This window comes from Vulpes vulpes, chromosome 13 (genome assembly GCF_048418805.1).
Source record: "Vulpes vulpes isolate BD-2025 chromosome 13, VulVul3, whole genome shotgun sequence".
In the NCBI taxonomy this organism is placed as follows: domain Eukaryota; kingdom Metazoa; phylum Chordata; class Mammalia; order Carnivora; family Canidae; genus Vulpes; species Vulpes vulpes.
Window position 1 is genome coordinate 154,114,551 of NC_132792.1, and position 27,071 is coordinate 154,141,621.

The window sequence follows — 27,071 nt, forward strand, 5'->3', positions numbered from 1 at the left end:
ATTATTCCAAAGGATCATGTGCACTGCTGACATTTAAAGGAGTGAGAGTAGTTCTATTACTTAAAGGAGGTAAATCCAGAAAATGGATACCAGGAAACAATTAGCAGTCTCTGCCATAGCTCCTCAAAAGAAAAGAATAGCTTACTGTCTAGTCTCCTCATATACATAGAACTTAAATCATCTTATGTGGACATAAGAATGAACATATAATATAGAATCATCAATAACAGAAGTTTGCTAAGACTGGAACTTCCAAGGACACTATTAGCAATATTCTATAATATCTATGAGTAGTCCATGTATTCATAGCTTGTGAACATTTTATAAAATTGATAAAACAATTAAAATACAGAGACAAGGAAATATTCCCAAAGAACCTGGGAGAGGGGCAAAACAGAGATGAAGGTATAGGAAACAGGAAGAAAAAATTTAAAAATTATAGGCTTGACAAAGAGATCCAACATGTAGGATATCCATAAAGAAAGAGAAACACTAGAGAAGAGAAAATTACTGAAAAAACTGTACAAAGAAAATTTCTCAGAAATAAAGAATGAGTTTCCTTATGGAGGAAAAGAGAGAAAGAGAAAAAAAAATCCTGTACACTCTATAATAAAAATGGCTTCTGACTTTTCAGTTGCGATATTGGAAACTACTATACAAAGTAGATACTCTTGAAAAGTCCTAAAAGAAAACTGTTTTTAACCAGTTTTCTACACTCAATGAACTTATCAACCGATTATTCAAATAAAGACAGTTTCAAATATGCAAAAGCTCAGTATTTTACTTTCTAGGGACCATTTCCTAGGCAGCTCGTTGAGGAAGTTCTCTAGTAAAGAGAGGAAATAAGCCAAGAAAGAAGCAAACGTGAATCCAAGAAGCAAAAACAGAGCAGGAAGGTGAGTATTACAGATGTGAGAGCACCTGCTCATACTGAAGTGTGTAGCAGACACTGTCAAGTTCCTGTTGATATCACTAGGGCTCTACAGCTTTGGCACACTCTGGACAACTTCTAGAAGTTAGTATCTGCTTTGCTTGTCCAGGCTTTTTCAAGAACTATTGAAGGTTATTCTGACAACATGAGAGCAGGTCAAAAATACCAGGTAATTAAAACTTCCCAGTAGCAGACCTTAATATCCTTAATATCCATAGAAATCACTGTATCAATACCCTAGCTCCCTTGCCCTTTGAGCGGGATAGCTCTCAGATATGCGACATCCCTTCATAGTTTCCCCATGGATTCAGTTCATCCAGAGGTGGGTGGCTTGACAATGCACCTCTTATTGGCTCCCTTCCCTTCTCTGTCTCAGCGCTCCACTCAATTTCTGAAATATTCACACAAACATTTTGAGCACATATATAGCTATCCATCAAGTATTCAAGTATCCTGAATATATAACGCATTTAAAATATCAATTTTCTAATTATCTAACACTCGATGAACTCAAGAATGAGTTTTTACAAGCAGAATGAAGTATGACACAACACAAAATACAAAGTTTCCATTCTATCCTCGAAAAAGTTTATTCTAATGTAAATGAAGTAGAAAACTACTATTCTAGAAGAAAGTTTATTCTAATGTAAATGAACAGTGAAATACTTTGTTTAAGACATAAAATGAGTTCGAAAAGCACCTAAAGGAGAAAATCGGTGGCTTTAAAAATTATTATTTAATGATTGAAGACTTCTGGGAGATGCTTGGCGGCAACAAGAGGGAGGTGGGGAGGGTTTAGTCACGCTGGCTCGTGGGAGATGATAAGTGAAAATTAGTGAGAGCAAGTAAATGAAACAGATAGTTACTCATATCTAACCCTAAGGAACTGGTTAACCTCCTCTTTTTTCCAGGCTATGCAGACCTTGGAAGTACATAGAAAGCACCACTGCAGGAAGCTGGATACATAAAATGGACATCTGTCGGTGGCGTGGCCACACACGTGGCTCTCCAGTATCTTGGGGATGGTGGAAGTGGTAAAAAAGATACAAAAGATACCAAGAAGAGACATGTCGCTGAGGAAGAAGTACATGAGGCTGTGGAGATGAGGGTCCAAGAAGATGGCCAGGATAGGGGGCAGATTCTCCACGCACCCAACCAGATGCAGGCTGGAGGACAGAGCAAAGAGCCCCCACTCTGCAGCGGCTGCTCAGTAAGGCCGAGGAGGGTGAATGCAAAGATTCAGGACCGTTTGTCCATGTGCAGGCAGTTCTAAAGCCAGAAACAAGGGCATCAACTGTGAGTGCCCCCACCCGGGGCGGGGGGAGAGGGGGGAGAAACAGATTATCCCACTCATGTCCTTCCCATCCACCTTTTGTGGTGCATCTCACTAACCTCCTGAGCCTCGGCTCCCTCAGTGGATTCAGGGGACTAATAATTCTAACCTTTTGGGATCATCACCAGGATTAACTGAGAAAAAATGTGTAAGGAGCTTAAATCCATGCCTGACATATACAATATGGGCAACTACTTTGTTAGTGGGAACTTCTAGTGATGCTGTCAAAATAAAGAGTGATATGTAAAATAAAAAATAAAATAAGATAAAATAAAATAAAAATAAAATGGGCATCTGGTTCAGTTTCCTTGGCTTACAATAAAATAGCTCCTGCTAACATGAAACTACACTGGCAATCCAGTTTTGCTTGTGTTTTTGTTTTTTAATGTGATACAGCTGCCCCCCCTACCGCCATGGTAAAGAAAAGGCAATGATTTTTCTGTATGTTCTAAAATTTATTTTTAATATTTGGTATAAAATTATTCAGTCTCCTTCCCTTCCTCTTCCTCCAAGCATCACTGAGCATCAGACAGAACAAATTCCTCTTTTATAAATTCTCTGAGAAGGCTTTTCTGTGCCTCCTTAGCCTCACCTACAACCCTGGTTTTCAGGAAATAAAGTGGAAAATGATATTTAAAATGCATACGAATTTAAACAACAAGTAGCAGATTTCCTCCTCTTGAGAAAATGGCTGAGGCACCCCAGGGGCCCATGGGACATCCTCTTGCCCCAAACCAGCAAGGAAAACTCACTCTTTGTCATAATGGATTTTTAACTTATTTGTAAATTTTACTCAAGGTATTTTTCAGGCAGGCTTAGGACATGTTTGATTTATGAGGCAGCAGATAACAAAAGATACATCTGTAAGCCCAGGGTCCAATGGGAGATGGAAAGTTGAATGACTCTCTAAGAAAGTGAAGAGAATTCTGTTTGGAGCCAATTAAGAGCACATAATACAAAGGTCTGATCATGGGAGAGGTCTGCGTAGAGAGAGAGACAGGCCAGGAGAGATGTCAGAGGAGAGCCAGAGAGAAGAGGCAACTGTGGTAGAGGCCAGCAGAGCTCTGTCCATGTCCCTGCCCTGGAGGCTACAGCAGGCAGTGCCATCGGGCCCTGGGATACCAGGGTCTCTGCACCAGATGGCGATCCCTGTCCACAGGAGCCTGTTCCGGGGGCCCACAGTGTTGGCAATCCAAGCTGTTGGAGCAAGTCTTCACCAACGAGAGGAGGGAACTGGTAGCCAAATGCCTCAGGTCCTCAGCCTTGGAAAGACTACTCAGAACCGTGTCCCACGTGCTCTCAGAGCACGGTTGGCATTGTCGAACCCTGTTAACTAACCAAATAATCACCCCCCAAAAAGCTCCTTCCTTCACTTGTATACTCTCTGCAGAGTATAGTTGGTGAAACTAAAACAAAAAGAGGCCAACATTCCTCCCTAGAGGTGTGTGTACAAAGAGAGAAGAGACAACCGAAGGAATGGGGACATGAATGAGAGATTTCAGAGGAGGTAAGCCCTGGAGGAGGTGGTGAGTAGAAGGAACAAGAGTCTCCAGGATACCCCAAGATATATAGGTATCCAGCTATACAGATGGGGGTTGCTCCTCATGAGTGGGATACTTGCTCAGGCTGTTTGACTTTTCCATTAAGGAGAATGGGGACCAGATAAGATGGAGGAGCTGGGAACACACAGGGGCCACCATGTGGGCCTCATCCATCAGGCTTTCAAGAGTTTGTTTCTCAAAGTGGAGTAAGGAGGCCCAGACACAAACATGAATCCCTCCCCTGTGAGGCAGAAGTTGAGAGGTAGCATTAGTGAGGCAGAGGGTGAGTGCATGGGGTTTGGTAAAGGGCATGACTCCCTTCAAATGGGGAGAATGGAACAGGATTAGGGAGGGTGTTGACATTTAATCTCAAATCTCAGGATCTGCACCTGTGGAAGTGTGCAGGGAGGCAATCGGGGAAATGCTTTGCTGGGAGCCCACGTCCGTGTCCAAGGCCCTTACAGGAAAGGAAATGTTTTAGCTTTATGTAATGGCTTTGTGTGGGGACCTCATTAAGGACAGAGTTCTAATGACCACAAAAACAAAATCATCTCTGACCCATAAATTTTACTTGGAAAAGCATGTGCACTTTGTGTCCAGAAGCAAAAGCATGAACTACAAGATAATTAATAAGTTTACAGTCACAAAGCATAGATGTGAACAAGTGATTCTTTCTAGACATTTATTGCCTTGAATGGTGGTGCAAAGGGGACAGGAGAGTTGGAAACCCAAAGTGGTCTGTATTGTATAGAAGGCAGCACATTTTTCTCCCTCTTTTGAGGGAAATCAGACTGGTGACTGTGCAGTCGATTCCTTTGCCCTGTCTCTCTGTAGTTCCAGTAGTTCAATCTCCAAAGACAATTTATATATCTCCAGGGCCATTTTCACATCCTCTGGGTTGGGGAGACACTGCATCGTCTTTCTGCCTTTGAGGATATGTTCACAGCCTTCAGGGACCACCTAAAAGAGATGTAGGTGTGAGTGGGATTGAGTGGCTTCTCTCCAGATCAAGAAGGAGCAGGGTTGGGGGGATCTTCTGACAATGACAGGACTACAGGCCCAGGGTCAAGACCAAGCCCAGGACTGCCTGGTGAGCAGGTCCCATCACCATTCTCTCCAGAGGGATAGGGACCTGTTCTGAGAGGCTGTGTCTGAGACCATCCAGAAATGGAACACAATCTATTAAATAGTCTAGAAAGAGTCAAGTTAGGACTCAGTACTCCCAGGCATCTGAGACCAGAGGGGCTCAGCTTTTCCTTATTTTCCAGTGAGAGAGGAATACTCATCACTCCCACCTGACCACAGGGCTTCAAGAAAAAAGGGAGTTCCTTTGAAGGATTCAGATGACTCCCGACAAGTCAGATCTCACCATTGCTGGCTGGGACAGTGCTTGGGGGGAGGCCTCATTTTTAGGGTTGGATAGCACAGGAGATTTTTTTGAATTGTGCCACTTACCCATTCACACTTGGGCATCTCGGGGTACCAGGTTCTGCTCTCTAAGCAAGTAATACTTTGGGGACCAACCAACTTATACTTAGAGTCACACTGGATGGTGACATTTTCGGATTGAATATACTGATTCTTATCCATGGACAGCGTTGCGTGGGCTATTTCTGGTTTCAGACACAGAGCTACAATGGAAACATGGTTTTAAGCAATATGTGAATCTAAGAAAAAAAGACATGACAACAGGCTAGGATTATAAGAATTGACTATCTGCACATAGTAATGATTTCAAATAAACCAAACCAAATCAAATCAAATGTTACTGTGCTTTTGTGATACTTCCACCACCTGACTGAAAAGGGAGCTGGAGTTACCTTTACATTGAGGGACTGCAGGTGACCAGCGTGAGTGACTACAAGACAGTCTAGGCTCCCCAACCAAAGTGTATCCTTCGTAACATTTATATATCACTTCTTCGTTCTTGAATACATTGAATCCATTTACTCGTTCATGATATCCGTGGGGAAGAAAAGGAGGATAATCACAACCTTGATGGTGAGAGATAAAAGTGAGAGAGCATGAGCTTGTAGAATATAAAAAATGACATCCCAGAATCTGTGTGTTTTAGAAGGCTTCATTCTGTCCTGTCATCTTCTCTATCCATAGGATCATTCAGCCAAAACCAAGACCTGTGCTACCCTCCTGTAAGCCTCAGGCTGAGGAACCACCATGGCCCCACCATTAGGCCACTTGGTGGTCATCTCTAACATCTTCAAAAATATGATGAGAATGGAAAAAAATTACTACTTTGTTCAACCCCCACACTGAGTTCTTGACCTATGGGGTAAGACCTGTCATATCCAAGAAGTCAAGGAGAAACCACTGATACTGTCCTTATCCAACCCCCTTGAAGCAAAGACAGTATGTTAAAAAAAAAAATAAAATACATCATATACCAAGGTGGCAGATGAAATGGAGGAATTTGGTGCCATTCTTAAAGAACTAAGCTGCTTTCCCATCATATTGCCACTTAATTCCCCAATCAGTCTACAAGAAAATTAAGATTTTGAGAATTACAGTAGACTATTGAAAACTCAACAACATTTTAGTTCTTGTTTCAGATATGGTATCTTTGTTAGAGTAGATTTTTTTGTATCTGTAGGTAGATGGGGGCCACTGGTCTAGCAGATGCCTTCTTTTCATCCCTATCAGAAAAGAGGGCCAGAAACAATTTGCATACACACAGAAGGATCAAATCACACATTTGTAGTTTTAGCTCTGGGGTACGATAACTCACTTGCCCTTGTCATGATAGAGTCTGAAAATACTACAGTTATCTGTACATCTACATTGATCCAGTATATCAATGGCATCACGTTAATTCTATAAAATCTGTCCAGGTTCCTGGTGCAAACCTCCTAAAATAAACTCTTGTAAATTTCTAGGTGCTGAGAACACTAAGAACATCTTTTGTTCTTTTGAGGCAATGCTTAGTGGCTCCTGGATTAGTGCTAGTCACCAGAAAGACCAAGTCATGATGAAAAGCTTAGAACCTTAGAATTTTTCAGGCCTTCTCTCCTCTCCAAAGAGGGGAGAGAATTTGGAAATAGTGTTAATAATTGATCAGGCCTATAGTGAGCAAACCTTCCTAAAATCTCCCTATTGATCAGAGAGCTGCCAGGTGAGTGAGCACATCCATGTACTGGTGGGGGATACACCCCAAATCCACAGGGACAGAGGCTCCTGTGCTTGGGACCCTCTTAAAATTTACCCTATGCATCTTTTCATTTGTATCCTTCATTATATCCTTTAATAAAATGGTAAATATTTCCCTCAGTTTTGTGAGCCACTCTAGCAAATTAATGGAATTCAAGAAGGGAGTCATAGGAACCTCCAATTTTAGCCAAGTTGAACAGACTTTGGTAATAACCTGGGGACATACTACCCATAATTGGCATCTATAGTGGGGGGCAGTTTCATGAGACTGAGCCTTTAACCTGTGGGATCTGACACTATGTCCAGGTAGATAGTGCTGGAATTGAGTTAAATTATAGCACACCCACATGGTGTTGTAGAGAATTCTTTGTTGTGAGAAGAAAAAAAAACCCCTCAGGGCACCTGGGGACCTCTGTGGTTGAGCGTCTATCTTTGGCTCAGGTTGTGATCCTGGGGTCCTAGGATTGACTCCTGCATCAGGATCCTCACAGGAAGCCTGCTTCTCCTTCTGCCTGTGTCTCAGCCTCTCTCTCTGTGCCTCTCATGAATAAATAAGTAAAATCTTAAAAAAAAAAACAACCCTCAACCATTTAATCACCAGAAATGTTGAGTATTCTGTGTGAGTAGTAAAAGAGACACATAAGAAAAACATGGGAAGTGAAGGGGAAGACTGAGTTTTTCCAACTCCCATAATGATGCTCCAGAATATAGAAGATAAGAATTCAAGGGTTGCCATATCAGTACAGTCTTTAGAGGTCCAGGACTCAGGGCTTGCTAGGCTATCCCATCCAAACTAATGGGATGTGCACATCACACCACAAAAAAGCTTGTATAACATCATGTAGAACTTTCTAGACTATCGAGGCAGTACATTCTGTACTTGACCAGTGATGTCACAAGAAGAAGAGGAGCAAAGCAGTGGTATGGATGAAGAACAAGCATGGGCACAACAACATGGACTCCCATTTACCACGGCTGTCACTGAATCTTCTAACCAGCCACAAAGCTAAGCCACATACCCCTAATATGATACCAGCCCTTGAGATAACCACAAAGCCACTTGGTAGCTAGTTGACTGTATTGGACCCCTTCTGCCTGAAAGGGACAAATATTTATCTTGACAGAAATAGACAAGTATTCTAGGTACGGGTTTGCCTTTTCTGCTTGTGGGACTTCAGTCGGCACTGTTATCTGAAGGTTAGAGTGCTTAAATAATTGGCATAGAATTATACTATGTGGGACTAGAAGATCTACTCACAGCAAAAGCGGTGTGGTACTGAGACGATGGCCATGGAATGTACTACTCACATTACAGACTACATCACCCAGAACCTGTAGACCTGTTGGACATTGGAATGGCCTGATAAAGGCACAGCTGAAGTGCGGGTTGAAGGGCAATATTTAATGGTGATGAGACTTTACAATATGACTTGGCCGTATCTTTCAGAACACAGTATCTTGAACCACTTTAGATCTCCTTTGGGCTCCTACCTACACACAAGGCAAGAAGAAAAAGCATTGCTATTCAGCAGGGGTAATTGTTCTTGGTCATCAAGAAATAGAGCCATGGAAAAACAATGGGAGAGGGTACTCTTGGTGAGGGATAGGTACCTCACAATGGGGATCATCTGAAGGAGGACTTAGAGGTAGCAGAAGGAAGGAAGTTTGAGGAAGACAGGAAGCAAGTTTAGAAAAATGGGTTCGAAGAAATGTGAGTGGGTCTTCAGCCATAGATTTAGGCGTATGGACAGAAAGAAGAGAAGACAATAAATACCAAGAAACAGAAGGCAATCATGGAAAAGTTCAGCTGATCTATTTGATGTGGCCTATTTTTCCTGATCCAGGAAAGAAAAGAAAAGCAGCAAGGTCAAGAGAATGGGAATAAATAATGAGAAGGGGAGGGGGTAGAAATTTGGACCAGGGGGGTGGGCAATGCTTTCTAACAAATTTATCCACTCCAAAAATCATTCAGGGTATACAAATTCTTTTTACCTAATTTGAAGCCTTCCCTTAACAATCTCCATCACTTTGATATGAAGAAACATGGAACAAACTGAGGGTTACTGGAGGGGAGCAGGAATGGGGGGATGGGATAACTGGGTGATGGACACTAAAGAGGGCACTTGATGGAATGAGTGCTGGGTGCTATATGCAACTGATGAATCACTAAACCCTACCCCAGAACTAACAATACATTCTATGTTAACCAACTTGAATTTAAATTTAAAAAGAAGAAAAGAAAAGAAAAAAATAACATAAAATTCCATAAGCTCTTACTTTCATCACATGTTGGTGTTTTGGGATTCCACGTGCCATCTCCTTGGCATCTAGATTCAGGTTGATATTTCTTATAACACTTGTATAAAATGGTGTCTCCAAGGAAATAAGTACAGTTATTCCTAGAACTAGTTCTTGATCTAACGATTTCACCATTCTCCAGCTTTGGTACTGGGCAACATATCTCTAAAAAAATAAAAAGTGAGGCTAATGGTTAGTAAAATCACTGCAACGAAGCTCCTATGGATAATAATAAGCTCATTTCTGCCTTTTGAAGATTTCACCACTGAAGAGAGATTTGGGAAACAGAAAAGGAGACCTGAGACACTTTGGGTCTGCTTTCACTGTCCCTGATTGCTAAGGTATTCCAACCCAGTCACTTCCCTCCAGCTAAATAATTTCACTGGGAGCCTCCAAAATGAGACATTGAAAGAAACTTGCATGAAAATGTAAATTTTCAGAATTATTCAAATGCAATGACAAATAACATCATCCATTGGTTATGGCTTCATTAGGTTTACATCATTATTAACCTTTCTTAATACCTTATACTTCCTCAGTCACGGGAGGAAAAATGTCCTTGAAAGCTTATATCCACCTGACAGCTAATGCACAAAAATAAATTTAAATTATTGCAAATGACCAGGATTTTACTTTTTTTGATGCTGAATATAAGAGAAATAGCAACTCAAATTTCATTTTTAATGCAATAAGAACTGCTATGAAGATATTTTTTATTCATTAGTAAAAATATTTTCAGGTAGAAACTTGATATTGCTTGATGTAAGAGAAAGTATCAGAGCAGATTAAAATGCCCTATTCACATAAGGAGCTTGACTAGCACTATATATAATAGGGGTCTTTTGTGCATATGCAAATATTATTACCACTCATTTATTTGTGAATTACAATAAAATACCCAATATTCATGTTTTCTAAATTATAACATTAGTGTATATGTAATACTGTAGAAGATACTTTTAAATATTTAAGTCATGAATCCAAATCCACACTGAATCAGATTTTCTGATACCTAGGACAAATAACCATTTCACTTCTGCTTTTTAAGTGGTTAAAAAATATCCTTTATTAAATAATTAAATCAATAAAACTATAGTTTCTAAAATAAATATAATTTTAAAGTAGGTTTTTAAATTCCCAACAAACAAAGTTCCAGGGCCAAATGACTTCACCATTCACAAGTGAATTCTATCAAACATTCAAAGAAAAGTTAATAGTTATTTTTTTCAAACTGTTGCAAAAATAGAAGAGGAAGGAAAACTTCTAAATTCATTCTACAAGGTCAGTATTACCTTGATACTAAAACCGGACAAAGACACCACAAAAACGAAAACTGCAGGCAATACTCCTGATGAACAAAGATGCAAAAATCCCCAACAAAATATTAGCAAATCAAATGTAACAATACTTTAAAGGGACCATTCAGCATGATCAAGGGGGATGTATACCAGGGATGGAAGTATGGTTCAATATTTGCAAATCAATGAATGTGATACATCAAATTAACAAGAGGAAAAATTTTAAAAAACATAACAATCATTTCGAAAGATGCAGAAAAAGTACTTGACAAAATACAACATCCATTCATAACAAAATGTCTCAACAAAGTGGGTGTAGATTCTCTACATACCTCAACATAACAAAGGCCACATATGAAAAACTCATAGCTAACATCATACTCAGTGGTGAAAAGCTTTTCCTCCAAGATCAGAAACCTTTTCCACATATGAAAAACTCATAACTAACATCATACTCAGTGGTGAAAAGCTTTTCCTCCAAGATCAGAAACCTTTTCCTCCAGGATCAGAAACAAGACAAAGGTGCCCACTCTTGTCACTTTTATTCAACACAATACTGCAAGTCCTGGCTGTAGCAATCATACAAGAGAAAGAAATAAAAGGGATTCAAACTGGTAAGAAGAAGTACAGTTGTCACTATTAGCAGATGACATGATACTATATATAGAAAACCCTAAAGACTTCACCAAAAAAACTATTAGAACTAATAAATTCAGAACTGTTGCAGGATATAAAATTAATATATAAAAATATATTGTGTTTCTATATACTAACAACAAAGTAGCAGAAAGAAAAATTAAGAAAATTCCATTTATAATTGTACCAAAAAGAATAAAATACTCAGGAATAAATTTAACCAAGGAAGTGAAAGACCTCTACTCTGAAAACTATAAGATACTGATGAAAGAAACGGAAGATGACAACACAAAGAAGGAGTGATATACTATGCTGATAGTTTGGAAGAATTACTATAATTAAAATGTCCATACTACCTAAAACAATCTATACATTTAATGTAATCCCTATAAAGATACCAATAGCATTTTTTCACAGAACTAGAACAAGTAATCCCAAAATTTATATGGAACCATAAAGACTTCTAACAGCCAAAGCAATCCTTAGAAAGAACAAATCTGGACGTATCACAATCTCAGATTTTAAGACACACCACAAAACTATAGTAATGAAAACAGTATGGTACTAGCACAAAAATAGACACACGGATCAATAGAACACAATAGAGAGTTCCAAAATTGGAACTACACTGGGGAGTAAAGGGCATGCTTATAGAGGCAAGTAATCTATAGCAAAGGGGGCAAGAATATACAATGGGAAAACACAGTCTGTTCAATAAATGGTATTGAGAAAACTAGACAGATACGTGCAAAAGAATGAAATTGGACCACTCCCTTACACCACACACAAAAGTAAACCCAGAATGGACTAAAAACCTAAATGTGAGACCTGAAACCATAAAACTCCAAAAAGAAAACATAGGCATTAATCTCTTGGACGCTAGCATCAGCAACATCTTTATGGATCTGTCTCCTTAAAGCAAAAATAAACTATTGGGATTACACCAAAGTGAAACACTTTTGCACAGTGTAGAAAACCATTAACAAAACAAAAAGGCAACCTACTGAATGGGGGAAGATATCTGTAGACAATATATTCTATAAAGGGTAAATATCCAAAATATGCAAAGAACTTATCAAACTCAACACTGAAAAATCAAATAATCTGACTAAAGAATGGGCAGAGAACCTGAATAGACATCTAAAGAAGACATACAGATAGCCAACAGACACGTGAAAAGACGCTCAGCATCACTCACCATCAGAGAAATGCAAATCAAAACCACCATAAGATATCACCTCACATCTGTCAGAATGGCTAAAGATGAAAAGATAAGAAATAGCATGTATTTGGTGAGGATGCAGTGGAAAGGGAATCCTTGTGCACTCCCAGTTGGAATGTAAATTGGCGTAACCAAGATATGCGGCAACCCAAGTGTCCATTGATAGCAGATCAAGAAGATGTAGATAATTGAATATTACTCAGTAAAAAAAAAAATGAAATCTTGCCATTTGTGACACATGGATAGGCCTAGAAGGCCCATGACAAAGAACGACAAATCAGACAGAGAATGACAAATACCATATGATTTCACTTATATGTAAAATCTAAAAAACAAACAAACAAAACAAATAGACAGACAGGCTTTTAAATGCAGAGAACAAGAGAACAACTGGTGATTGCCAGAGAGGAGACTGGAGGATGAGTGAAAAAGGTGATGGCAAAAAAAAAAAAAAAAAAGTGATGGCAATTAAGAGGTACAAACTTTTACTTATAAAATAAACAAGTCATGGAGATGAAAAGTACAGAAGAATATAGAGAATATAGTCGGTAATATTGTAATAACAAATGGCAGATAGTGACTTTACTTCTTGTGATGAGCGCTAAGTAATGCCCAGAATTGTTGAATTCTGTTGTACACTTGAAAGTAATATAACATTGCATGTCAACTACACCTCAGTAATAAGAAAGAAGAAAAGGAAACGATGGAGAAAAAAAGAAGTAGGTTTTTAAGCATGTATAAATAAATATTCATTTATATAGAAAAAATAGGGTATAATTACAAGTCGCTATTTTGTATTCATTAAGGAGAATCCTCAAAGGCTTGCACTTATTAATACTTTGTTATTTAAGTGGTGGCAATCATTGTTAAATATATTTTAATTCAGTAATTTTGTTAAAACTTTTCAGTTTATTGCCCCCCAAATGAGTCTAAATAACTGCAATTAAGCCTTAAGTCCTACTGTGAAATGAAAGGTCTTCCAATGGGTTGATCTAAACTACTGTTTTTCATTAATTGTTCATTTTATACACTTTTCAAGTTCCAATCTGCAGACCAAAGTTCTCTATATCCTGGGCCTCTGTGTCTTCACCTCTAAAATGGCAAGATTCTGGTGTATGGAAGGAAACATTTTCTCCCTCTGTCATCAATTCCACTGAAGCCCATAAAATTGCATCTGCCTGTCTTTCAGCCCCTCACACATTCTCTCAAAAAGAGAAAAGACATCTTGAGATTGAAGAAAGTCTCCTTTTTATCCTTCTGAGGCAGGAGTACTGGGTCAGGGATCAGGGGTCAGGGGCCAGGGTCTGTCTTCTAGAGGCAGGTCACAAGACCCAGCTCCTGCAGCCCGCAGTCCCATAGCTCAAAGACATGAGACACAAAGTTACTTTGCAGCTGATTGAATTCATGGCTGTTTCACAGACTTTCCTTCTATTAAGCACCCCAAAGTCTACACTGGGGAGTAAAAGGTCATGATGGAGGTCTGGCTCTGGTCATTCTTGAGCAGTATTCTCCATGCTACTTTCACCAGTGATGAAGCTAATACTCAATCTGCACAATGGTTCGCTTCTGTGTTCCTTCTGTGTATCCATGTCTCATTTGATTTTGAAATGGGATAAGGAAAGGTTATCTATCGTTTCTCAGCTCCTCCAAGACTTTCATGATCCTTTCTGACAATAATACTTTGCTCTTCTGTTGAATTATAATAATGCTGAATTTATCTCAAAAGATAAAATTGCATCCATTTTAAGAAAAAAAAAGTCTATGCTGGGCACTTGATATACAAAAAGATTGAAGAAACAGAGACTCACCCTTACATTCTATGTGTGGGGTCCAAGTCAAATTTTTCTGACAGGTCAGAGTTGTAGGACCATCTGAAGCAGGTTCATAGCCAAAATGGCACCTGTAGCTCAATGTCGTTCCAATACTAAACATTTGCTGTTTTTTTGACAAGAACGAGTTCTGTCTTTCCCAGTAGGCATTTGGGATGTTTGGTAACTCAGGACAACTATCTGCTCGTAAAGGAAAAACAAAGGGAAAAGACGTTGTTACTGAGGATGCAACAGTGATCATCACCAAGCCCGTCCTATCACAGGATGCTGTGTTCATCGTGCAGCCACCCTCTTGCCATGGCTGATGCAGCAGCCACATCAAAAAACAAACTAGCACCAAGTTATCATTATCACTATTAACATAGTTTTTAATGATCCACATGGTTTATAGTTGCAGAGTGTCAGAATCATAGCTAGTCCATATAATATTTTTGTGGAAGTTAGAAAAAGGCATCTCCCCCACAGTCACTTTGCTATTTATCTTTCAAGTCAATTATCATAATGTAATGATTTTGTTAGAACAAAACAGTTTCCTACTAATTGCAAGAAAATTATTGAAATAAATACACTAATCCACAATGTCTACAATGCTGATGTCTCCCTTTAGGGTTGGAGTGTTCACAATCTGTACAACTGTATACGGGAGCCTTTTGTGATATTATGTAAGTCCTTGCCCAGTGTACCGTAACCTTTCTTTTTTCCAACAACTAGAAAAAATAAACCCAATTACTGTTCTAAATTTAAATTTTTTACTGTGGTTCACGTGAATTTAGGCACGCAAGTATGCCCCCACCAACATTTCTGGGTCATTTGGATGCCAAACATTGAAATTCCTTCATGGTCCATACTTACTGAGCTCACAAGTGGGAGGAGGAGGATTCCATTCACCATCTTCTCCACAATAGATTAACTTGCTTCCCTTGAGAATATAACCTTCATTGCACTCAAATACCATGTTGTTTTGGTAATTATAGGTGGGTCTAACTCCAGAGATTATTTTTCCATTTCTAACCTCTGGCCTAGAACAGATGATTTCTAAAGAATCACAAGAAAAGAGAAGTGGGTTGTAAAAGAGAAAGGGCAATAAGAATGGTACTTGCTATTGCTAATCCAGTTTCAACTATAACACAAAAGCCTCAAACAGTATATGTCAGGTAGATACAAGGAAAACTTTTTTTTTTAAGATTTTATTTATTTATTCATGAAAGACACAGAGAGCCTGAGACACAGGCAGAAGGAAAAGGAGGCTTCTTGCGGGGACTCCGATGGAAACTCGATCTCAGGATCCCAGGATCACAACCTGAGCCAAAGGCGGATGCTCAACTGCTGAGCCATCCAGGTATCCACAAGGAAAACATTTTAAAGCAAACATAATTCCAGCTTTTATTTTATTTTATTTTATTTTTTAATTCCAGCTTTTAAAAGCCGCAGTAAAATGAGGCCCCCTCATATTGGTTCTGTTATGATACAATTGTGAATAACTCCAGCTTACTCAAGGAAAACTTGCCATATATAACCTAGAAGAAACACATCCCTCAAAGTCCTCAAATCCTCCGCTTATGGTGGCCTACTTTTCTGCATGATTTCAGTATGGGACAGTGGCCCATGGTAATGGTATGGTGGTCATGAGGAGGAGGCAGCCAGGCATCAGCAATCGGTGCTCTCACAAAGAACCAACTGCCCACCAGCTACCATATCAGTCCTGCCACCCTGATTCGTCATGGCTAGGATTGAAGCTACCTTCGCTACTTGGCTAGATGGTTGCAACAAGTGTCTCTGTGTTGAATTTTGTCCCACTTTGAATCGTTGTCCATTCTGTAGTCAGACTTGTCTTTCTGCAACGCAACACATTTACTTCCCTGGTTAAAGCCTTTCAATGTTCACCTTTGCTCCGAACTCCTCAGAGTGACACATGAGGCCCTTCGTAACCTGCCTCTGCTAACTTCCTATTTCGGTCTCTGCCATTTCCACCCCTTGCTGTCTGGACTCCTGGCATTTTGAATCATTTGCAGTATCATGTTTTTTCATCCCCTGATTTGATCGTGTTCTGTGGTGAATCAGAATTGTAAGGGATATCCCGTAGGCACTTAGGAGCAAAGGAAGATGCCTCATATTAGCCAACTAACAATACACAATAGAGCTTCTAATTTAATTACCATTGGCCTTGTCCTATAAGCACTTGAGATGGACATTATAACCACTAACCAATATTCCCACTTCCTCTCCCTGAACAGACAAAAGGCAATATTCCTCAGTTTCCTCAAGGTAGGGTCTACACATTATTAGTTTGGAACAAAAGGCTATAAAGTGATAGGTGTTCACTTCAGACCAAAGCTCTTTTAGGGAGCCAGGGCATAATTTACTTTTCTCTCTTCACCTACTGAACAGATTTTGAAAGCACGTTTTGATGTGGAAAAACCACAAGATCAAAGTAACCTGGATTGCTAAACTTCTCACTAAATTAACTTCTAGACTACAGCTGGCCCTGGATGAGCAGCAGACTCCATATGAATGAAAATCAACTTGTACTTTGCAAAGCCAATGAGATATTGGTGCTGTTTGTTACTGCACACCAGTACATCATACACAAATATCGGTTGAGCAAATAAATGACTGTGTTGCAGCAATAATTCATCTTGGAATCATTCCCTTTCTCCCAACAAATTTACCTACCTTTTTCTTTTAAACAAACAGTTCAAACCAAAATTCATCACTCGGACTTACTTTTACAAATAGGAGGACCTGGGCTCCAGACACCTATTGTTTTATTTTCCACCATGCAAGAAATGGAGGCTTTGCCTAACATTGAGAAGTTGGGGTCACATCTGTAGGTGACAGACGAGCCATATGTGTAGAAATCTTCATCTCCACCACTGTGCTTCCCATTGTCGATGTTTGGAGGCGGCTCACATTTAGCAACTGGGGGTGAGTGAAGAAGAAATAATCAGGGCACCTAGTATCTATCGTGGCATCTAGCATTCATGATGAAAGTTCTTTTTGTTTTAAAATTTTTATTTATTTATTCATAAGAGAGAGAGAGAGACAGAGAGAGAGACAGAGAGAGAGATGGAGGCAGAGGGAGAAGCAAGCTCCATGCAGGGAGGCTGATGGAGACTCAATCCCAAGACTCCAGGATCACGCCCTGGGCCAAAGGCAGGTGCTAAACTACTGAGCATACTGAGCCACCTGGGAATCCCCTGAAAATTCTAACAGAGGGTACAAGAAGCAACAAAGATGCACTAGAGTTTTATTTTCTAACATGGCTTAGGTTTACAGTTAAGTCAGAAAAAGCCTTTACTTACTTATACATAGTGGGAGAGGATCACTCCAATCAACTCCTTTATCTTGGATCTCACAATAACTAGTAGTTGGGCCAATTAAAATATATCTGAATGAGATAGTATTGAAGATTTTAATGAAATTCTTCTTACCCTAAATTAAGTTGGATAAAAGGGTCTGAACAAATAAACAGATTATTCAATAGTAAAAAGGAAGAAAGAATGTTTTCCAGAGAACATTTGCCATTGAGCCTTCCATACAACTAAAACTTCATCATTGCAATGAGCTGTGTGTGTGTGTTCATTCCCTCTTGTATTCTGGAATCTGTTATTGGGGAGCAGCTATATATTATGCATGGAGCTCATCCAGAGCTCAACCAGCACAATGTTGGGTAAAAGACTCATTTGAATGTGTTCCACAATTTTGTTTAAATGACAGTACCAGCCAGATTACCAGCCCCAAACCCTCAGGCCCTCTGACATGCAGCCTCCTTCTGACTTCCAGATCTCACCTTCTCCAATATACCCTTAACTCCCCCATTCACGATCCCCATTTTTATGCCTCTTGGCAAATTCTAAGCCTTCTTCAGTTTGTTTTACTGCCCTCTGTGTATCATGGTAACAGAAAGAGCTTTGTCTGTATGTTTTAAAATGATAATCATCAAGGAATAAATGTACACTATGATTGAATACTATCTTCAGCAAACTAGAGCCCCTGGGATTTATTTAGTAATAACTTAAAGAAAAATGAACCTTTTAATAAGATACAAGACAGTGAGAATCAAGCATTTTTTTTATCTTGAAATTTCTTAAAAATCTAAGTTTTCTAAACTACCCAGGAAACCAAGGGAAAGTATGGTTTCCGGTTATTCCAGTAGGAACACTTCAGCATTCCAACAGCACTTCCCTTCTGAATCGTCTCACTTTCCATCTGGGGAGCCATACACAGTAAGAGATAAATAAGGATTCATGTGAGAAAACCAAACAAAGGGAAACAACGTTAGAGGAAAATGTTAAACGCAGATGACAAGCAAAGGACAATCAGCATATACTTAGTTGGAGAACCTGAAGAAGGAACACAAAACAGAACAAAACAGCTATTTTAAAATGTATTTCAAGTAAGCCTTAGCGAAGTAAAATAATACTTAATCTACATTTGAAAATAGCAGTACAAAAAAAAAAAAAAAAAAGAAAATAGCAGTACATAGCAACAAGTATTGAACTCAATGGCCTGTGTCAAAAAAACTAAAATTACTAAAGATCATTTTGAGTGAAGGCACATAAAATACACAAAGGAAGGGCACCCTGACTTCCCCTTTTCTTCCTGAATTCCGTAGATAAAACTCTCATGTGAACGATGCTCTCCCTATACAGGAGGAAAAGAATAATCTTATCACCAGAGATGGGGAGGTGAAGCCAAGAGAAATCTGTACAAATAGACCTCGTCAAAATAACTCTTATCTTCCTGTAGCCCTCCCACGGATTTTTGTTCCTTTTCCACAATTGCTACTTTTGGTTCAATCTACTATATAAAGACTGTGACCTAACCACTTTTTGGGTCTTAGTTTTCATGAAGGTTCCCATGTACATCAAAAATAAAATTTGTGTGCTTTTCTTCTGCTAATCTGCTTTATGTCAATTTAATTCTCAAGCCCAGTCAGAGACCCTAAGAGCATAGAGGAAAAGTTTTCCCTTCCTTATACTATCCTATTCTTGTCCAGGGAGATTCAACGTAAAAAAAAAAAAAAAAAAAAAAAAAAATCTGTTCTTCAAAAATTAAGTTAAACACTAATCCAGCACTGATTTTAAAATATGCCTAACTTTAAACTTTATATAGAAAAATAAACAAGTACTGTCAGGAAAATTTTTAAAAAGCAATAAGGTGGAGTACTCAAATTGGCTATTAAAACATATTATAAAGCCTTTATAGTAGGTCACTGAAATGTGTATATGAGTATGTAGACAAAAATAATGGCATTGAATAGAATATATGCAGAAACATACAAGATACATTTGAGAATTTAGTATAATATTAAAAAGCTTCTTCAAATCAGTGAACTGAAGATGGACTTTTGAGATAATGTGAAAGTCATATGGAAAAATATAGCCTAGGATATTTACCTTACACTGTAAATTATATATTGACTCCAAATGGATCAAAGCTTTAAACATTAAAAAAATGTGGAAACATAAAAATAGCAGAAGAATTCTAGGCAAATAGTTTAAAATCCTGCACTGGAGAAGGGCTTTTACATGAAGACCTAAGGGACACCTGGGTGGCTCAGCAGTTGAGCATCTGCCTTTGGTTCAAGGCATGATCCTGGAATCCTGGGATGGAGTCCCACATCGGGCTCCCTGCATGGAGCCTGCTTCTCCCTCTGCCTGTGTCTTTGCCTCTCTCTCTCTGTGTCTCTCATGAATAAATAAACAAAATCTTTATGAAAAAATAAATAAATGAATAAAGACCTAAAAACCAGAAGCCATTTTAAAAAGAGAATTTTATAAATTCGAAGCATAAAACAATTTTTCCCTGAAAAGAAAAAATGTATCAATAGCCAAGTCAAAAGAAAAATAATATACTCAGCTCCTAACAGAAACAAGTTCTAAACCCTAATATGCATATATATATATATGTTCATGCATGTATGTATCTATCCTAGAAATTAATAAAAATCTCATGAAATTAATTGAAAAAATAGGCAAAGGATATGCCAAATAGTTCAAAAATTAATACAGATATCTCTTGAACACACAAAAAATTTGCTCAACCTCACTCATAATAAGAGAACTATACCTTGACACTATACCATAAGATTTCATTTTTACCTCTTAAATTGGAAAATTTTTAAAAATTTCACATTTTCAAAAGATTGACAACACAGTTGAAAAGTTTATGAAGAGACAGACGTTTACATACTGTGTAAACCATTGTAACCTCTAAGGAGAGCAATTTGGCAAAAATATTTCAAATTTTCAAATATGTGTACTCATTGACCCAGAAAACCCACTCTAGAAATTTACCCTACTGATATAACTACATCTGTGCAAAATTATATATGTACAAAATGATGTATCAGAGCACCGATCAGAATAGCAAAACATTGGAAACATCTTTGGATCCATCAGATTATTAATCCGCGACACATCACAGGATAACATTCTATGAAGCTGTAAAGGCAAATCAGTGCGGTACTTCTATGCACAAATGCGATACGATGTCCTATGCATATTGATGAGTCAAAAATAAAGCAAGATTCAAAACTACACTTGTCATTGGAGAGGTGTAAAATAAAAACGTACTAATTTTTAGCTTGCATTTGTAAAAGCAAACACCAGAAAGATACATAAGAAACCAATAAAAGTGGATCCCTGTATAAGGACATGAAAGAATGGGGTGGATGGCAAGAGAGTAGAAGTGAGAATTCTCAGTGTATATGGTTTTACATCATTTTTACTTTTGAAAAATATGAGCTATTTATGAAAAATTAATTTAAAAGCATTGTATCTAGACGGCTTCACACTCACCCTTCTGAACAAACGAATTCCAAGTGTGATCCAAACAAGTGATCTGGCTTAGCTATCACTTGCCCATTTTGTAATTCTCCTGGGTTTTTGCATCGTTTCTCTGACAGAAAAATTAAAATGATAATTAGTGATTCCGAGTACTCACAGATAAGGCATTAGAAAAGAAGACCGAGTGATTAGCTTTGAAAGAGGCTTCCAGAAAGATCTGGAGGTTGAGATCCAAATTTATGTCTGATCCCGACTCACTGAATTTTTACTTTGGAGGATAAACGATTACAAAATTTGATCTCATGTTTTTCTGGTACATTTCACCAACAGTGAAAAACAGTTAAAACTCTGTGGTAATGGAGTCTGTGGTCCAGGACAGTTGGTCACTGTTCAGGGAGCTACGCTCCATTCTGGATCTGTGGTACGTACTTCATATTGAGGCATGCATGTCCTTGGTCACAAAAGGGACAACACAAAGTGTAAATACCCTCACTGTTGGGAGAACATTACGGAATTTATTCTCAACTATAAGTGAATCACAGAATCTTCTCTCAAACATAGCAGATGTTTTGGGTGAAGTTTCTTTGGAAACCACACTGCCTCTCTCTAGCTACATAACTTTTTGTAACTTTGGAGAGCATGAATCTGGGTCTCAAAATATTAAAATTCAATTTGTAGTTCATCTCAGAAGGAAGTGTTTAGTGAGTTACACTGTAAAGGATAAGCTTCTTTTTCACTGCAACTGGGTAATTCGTAATTTCTGCTTTATTTGGTTTTTTGTTTATGCTTTTCCAAAAAGCAGCACATGTATGTACCTTGAAATCAGTGACTTAACAACGATGGTTTCTTAGTGATCAAAGATTCTCATCTGGTCATTCTCTTAATTCCTGAGACAACTTTGCAAAGAAAGGAAAAGTATAGGTAAGAAAAATAAATGTTCCTACTTACTGGTACAGAATTCAGAGTAGTTCCATGTGTCATCCCGACAGGTAAGAGTCGAAGTTTTATAACTAACCCTACCGTAGCCGGGACGGCAGGTGTATTTCACGGTAGCTCCAGAGTTGAAGTGTGTCTCATTTGCCACAGTTGTCATTGGAAAAGCAAAGAGTAAATTTGGTGGAGGGCCACAATCTCCTGGAGAGTGAAAAGGACAAAGAGAGCCAGCAGTTATGGCTTGAAACACAGCATCCTAATGTTTCAGTAGTATGATTTTTAGATCAAGGGCCATGCTTTTCTCCTCTAATTAAGAAAAATAACAACTCCTATTGTCCCCATTGTTCAACGGATCCGGTGAGTGATCACTAATGTCCATTTGCTGATAAATGATAATGATGAAAGGCAGAAATGTTTCATTCCCTTTCTACTGTAAATGAGATAATTTATCTAAAGGATGGCAGACTTTCTACCCATCAGATTCCTTCTATCTGCTGACCCAGAGATAGCTGGACAAAGCCTGTAGTTCCTACAATTTTCCTCAGCAGAAACATTATTTAATCAATAATAAAATTATGTAAGATTGGTTGTCTTGGGAAAGGGAAACTAGGTGGCTGGGAGATGGATAAAAACCACATTTTTAATCTGCATCTTTTTGTATATGTTGGATGTTGAATGATGCAAAGGAAGACGCATGGAGTCCTGGAAACATAAAAATTTTAATTCAGCTTTCCTTGCAAGAATTAAATAGGGGACTAAATTACCTCACAGGAGACCTAGGAGAAGTCTTTACTTATTTCTCCTCTCTATTCTGGATAGACCTAGAGGCAGTGAAAATTGTTCAGTTGGGCTGATAGATCCCACACACTTGTTTTAAGTGATGGTTGGGAGACAAATTGTTTTGGAAACTCCTGGAGGAGAAATGCTAGGGGGCATTCTAGAAATGCTAGAGGGTATTCTAGTCTAGACAACTATCCCTTTTGTGGATAAAACAAATTGTCTCTCTATATCCCAAATAATTCCAAATCTCCTTAAATGCCAAATTCCAAATTCCTGGTGAAATAAACCTCTTGTTGCTGAAGGTGGCTTTTTACCAAAAGCTTAATCATCTGTTCATCTTAAAAGCAAATGGGTGGATGATCTTGAATGTTTGTTGCTGATCTGAACTTATCTCTCTATTATTACTCACCAAGAACAGTAGCCAATAGAGCAGCAACCAAGGTCATTTGGAACAGAGTTGGATCAGAGACTTTCCATAGCCTAGACAAGGGCCGAGCTGCCATTTTCTCATTTCTGTGAAGGATCCCATTTGGAGCTCTGAGGTGCTTGACCTGATGATTCCCCCACATTTTTCTGCCAAAAGAACTCAGTTTAATCAGTAGTCATTGATTCCTAGTTGTCATAAAGCATGAGAATAAATACTATGGGGACAGTCCACATCTTCAAGGAAATCATGGCCTAGAGTAGAAGGAAGCACGTGCACATAAATGTTCCAACACAAGGCAGGGGGTGTCAGCCTTGGCTCAGAGAAGAGATGGGGAGGTGGTTGCTAAGAAGGAACAGCTTATAGATGTGTCTGAATGGGACACAAGAGGCAGGTTTAGGAATTTATAGATGCTACCCTTTAGGGAATAAAGAACCACTGTTTTTCATTTTGGATTTTGTTTTCCCTTTGGGTTTTTAAGATTTTGTTTATTTATTCATGAGAGATACACAGAGAGAGGCAGAGACACAGGCAGATGGAGAAGCAGGGTCCCTGTGGGGAGCCCAAGGGGGACTTGATCCCAGGATCCTGGAACCAGGACCTGAGCCAAAGGCAGATGCTCAACCACTGAGCCACCCAGGCATCCCTTTGTTTGCTTTTAAGCTAAGAAAGGACTCATGATTGCACTTTAAAAAGATCATTGTGGCAGATGTGTACCTGATAGACCACAGTAAACAAAGAGAAGAACCTGGACGGTTGAGGAAGAAGGCTATTGCAATTGTCCAGGTGAGCCGCAGAGATGGTCTGACCAAGAAAATGGCAGAGGAGGTGGAGAAGAGGGAACAAATAGAAGACAAAATAATCACAAAAGGCAAGAAAATGATGAGATAGAGAAAAGGAGTCAAATCTTTAGAGTACTGAGAGTTCCTCATGACAACTGTCGACAGAGGCAATAGACATTCATGCAATTTGCAGTTTTAAGAGAATGGTTTATGGAGAGATACGAATATATGTATGTGTAGTTATACATGCAGCTGTATAAAGAGAAAGAAAAATATTTATGACAAATTGTACTTTCATATTTGATCGGAAAATTTAAAGACTTCTTTATTTTTTAATTTTTTAATTTTTTATTTTATAGAAACTTTTTTAATATATAAATTTATTTTTTATTGGTGTTCAATTTGCCAACATATAGAATAACACCCAGTGCTCATCCCATCAAGTGCCCCCCTCAGTGCCCGTCACCCAGTCACCCCCACCCACCCCCCTTCGACCCCCCCAGTTCGTTTCCCAGAGTTAGGAGTCTCTCATGTTCTGTCTCCCTTTCTGATATTTCCCACTCATTTTTTCTCTTTTCCCCTTTATTCCCTTTCACTATTTTTTATATTCCCCAAATGAATGAGACCATAGGATGTTTGTCCTTCTCTGATTGACTTATTTCAATCAGCATAATACCCTCCAGTTTCATCCAGGTAAAGACTTCTTTTAAAGAATCACGAAGACTCCTTTTCACTGCCACTCCTGTTCCCTTTGGGAAAAACAATCTATCTTAAATTTACATTAGAAAGAGTCCTTGTCCTTAAAAGAATATTCAAAGTTAACTCCCAAAGAAATACTGAATTTCATTGTTTATTCTGATACCTGTTAGAACCAGGCGATTCTGTATGCCCCATGTGTTCACAATTCATAGGATGCATGAATCTTTTGAGGGCCTTCAAAATTTCCCTCAAAGATGCTTCCGTCCCACATTTTACAGGAAGAGACAAGTTTCTAATGACTCTTCATACCATAGGGGTGGGCCTAACTTCTTCAATGAGTAATGACTCATTTGGTCTTACCTTTCGAAAATTCAGTTCTGCTAAAGCTATTCTTCCAAAGACTGTCAGTCTACCTTGACAGACACTCTGGCCCCTGAACTCTGGAGGCGGCCACTAGGACAATTCCACCAAAAAAGAAGTTCAACCTGATGATCCACTTGCCAAATGCATTCGCTTACTGAAATATGTTTACAGAATTTGTACTGAACACCTTAATGTGGTCTAAAGAGGTGTTAGGAGCCAGGATCAGAATTTGGGGCCCTGACACACCTCCTTTCTTTTTTCTTTGCCCCTTTCTCCTCTCCCAACCTCTGGACTCTCTTCCTCTTGCCTTAACAATCCAGATGAGATGGAAGACAGGTGGGGGTAAGGGTAGTTCCAGGTAGTGAAACCCAGTCCATTAAATCATCCATGACATTTGCAAAATATAAATTTCTCCCATCCAATGAAAACTGTTATGAATTGTAAAACCTATAGAAATGAGTTTCTTTCCTTTTTTTATGAGTTCAGAGAGTTGGTATGGTTGCTGAATTTCAGTGAATTTGGAGAGATTTAAAAATATACCACTAAAAAATAGAGAATAATAAAAATATAGCAATATAAAAATATACCAAAAATATACCATGTATTTTTTTAAAATTTCAAAATAAGCTGGAAACTTTTTAATTTTTTAAAAATGAAGAAAACCAAAATTAAATAAAAATACCAATATATTGACATCATAGAATTTGACTGTAAAAACTCAAGAGGTTGATAGTATAAAGTGCAAATTGCCCATATGAATTGTTGCAGTTCTTATGTTCACAATAGAAGCATATACATTGTATATACTCAGGAAAATGAGTGTATATACTCATATACTCAGTATAATATACTCCTGATCATATTTATAAAAATATAGCCATAAGACTACATCCTTACTTATAAGAATTGAAAAGAAATACTTAAAATGCTGCTACAAAGAACATATTCATTAGCTGTGTTCGAAGAGAATATATTTATAATCATTGAGTAGACTCAAAATGAGTATTTAAAATGATGTTCAGTAAATTGATCATCTGATGAACTTAGCAAATTGATCTCAGTGAACTGATCCTTCAGGAGTTGGCATTCACACAACTGGCTTCTGGCAAGGAGCTTTTCAGTTGTGTGGTATGAGCCCCCAGGGTTTGGCTGTGCTGGACAACCTGGAGCTCTCATAGTCCCAAACATTTTCCTGTAACGCACCCCTGCCCATATCACCTGCCCTCTTGTCCTTCTTCCCTCTCCAGTTCCTACTCGTTCTGCCCGTCTTTTCTCCGGTGATTCCTCCTTTCCTCCTGGCCAGCCTTCATATTCTAATTACAACTCGGTGTTTATCATTTTTGTTCAGCTGTGGCCTATCACTGACATCTGAAGTCTGTCTTCAACTCTAGGCCATAAGGTCCTTGAAGTCAGAGGTGGGTTCCTACTTGCCTCTGCCCCACCTAGTACCTAGCACCCTGCCTCCCACAGTTAGGGTGCTCAATCCATGTCTGTTGAAGTTACATTCAAAAGCACCTAGCGATAAAATGCTTTGAAGAACAATAATACTGTTCCTCATCCATAGTTACTCTTAACAGCATTTGTTTTGTCAAGGTCAGATTTTAACTGACTTTAATAAGCAAGGCACACCTGTATCTTCATGAGAAAAGACCCCAGTGATTTTACTCTAAGCTCTTCCCCATCCTTAAGCTGAAGCCATCAAATCCTCTGTCATTCACCAGAGGACAGTGAGGAGGGAAGGAATGGGCAAAAACTAGTTCTCCTCCCTCCACAGGTTATGAAAGAGGAGAAAAGGCAGCCATCCATACAGACCCTCCATTGCGCTGAGGAATTCATGTCACTTGGCCTCACGCTGAGGCCACAGACACAGTGCTGGAGACACAAGAGGACAGTATGTGGCCAGACCATGAGGCATGGACTCTGGAGTCAGATCCAGGCTATGTGGATTGAATCCTGGCTCCAGCAGATGGGAACCGGGTGTCGCTGGGCAGGATACTCCGCTCCACTAAGCTTCAATTTCCTCCTTTATAAAATAGGAATGAGGAATAT

The 27,071-nt window shown here is 38.8% G+C and overlaps 1 protein-coding gene across 2 annotated transcripts in view; it reads right to left on the reverse strand.

Annotated features, from left to right (window-relative positions):
- Nucleotides 1-4,357: 4,357 nt before the first annotated feature.
- Nucleotides 4,358-27,071, reverse strand: part of C4BPA (complement component 4 binding protein alpha) — a 30,054-nt gene continuing 7,340 nt past the window's right edge. For both annotated transcript variants that reach the window (XM_072733385.1, XM_025987302.2), the window contains exons 2-12: nt 23,164-23,327; nt 21,990-22,175; nt 21,054-21,153; nt 17,553-17,638; nt 16,975-17,169; nt 15,103-15,285; nt 14,230-14,430; nt 9,245-9,430; nt 5,626-5,799; nt 5,261-5,436; nt 4,358-4,765 (exon numbers count right to left, since the gene is read on the reverse strand). In XM_072733385.1, coding sequence (XP_072589486.1) covers nt 4,592-4,765; nt 5,261-5,436; nt 5,626-5,799; nt 9,245-9,430; nt 14,230-14,430; nt 15,103-15,285; nt 16,975-17,169; nt 17,553-17,638; nt 21,054-21,153; nt 21,990-22,175; nt 23,164-23,323 — 1,821 coding nt within the window. In that variant the 5' untranslated portion in view covers nt 23,324-23,327 and the 3' untranslated portion in view covers nt 4,358-4,591. The remainder of the gene's footprint in view (nt 4,766-5,260; nt 5,437-5,625; nt 5,800-9,244; nt 9,431-14,229; nt 14,431-15,102; nt 15,286-16,974; nt 17,170-17,552; nt 17,639-21,053; nt 21,154-21,989; nt 22,176-23,163; nt 23,328-27,071) is intronic.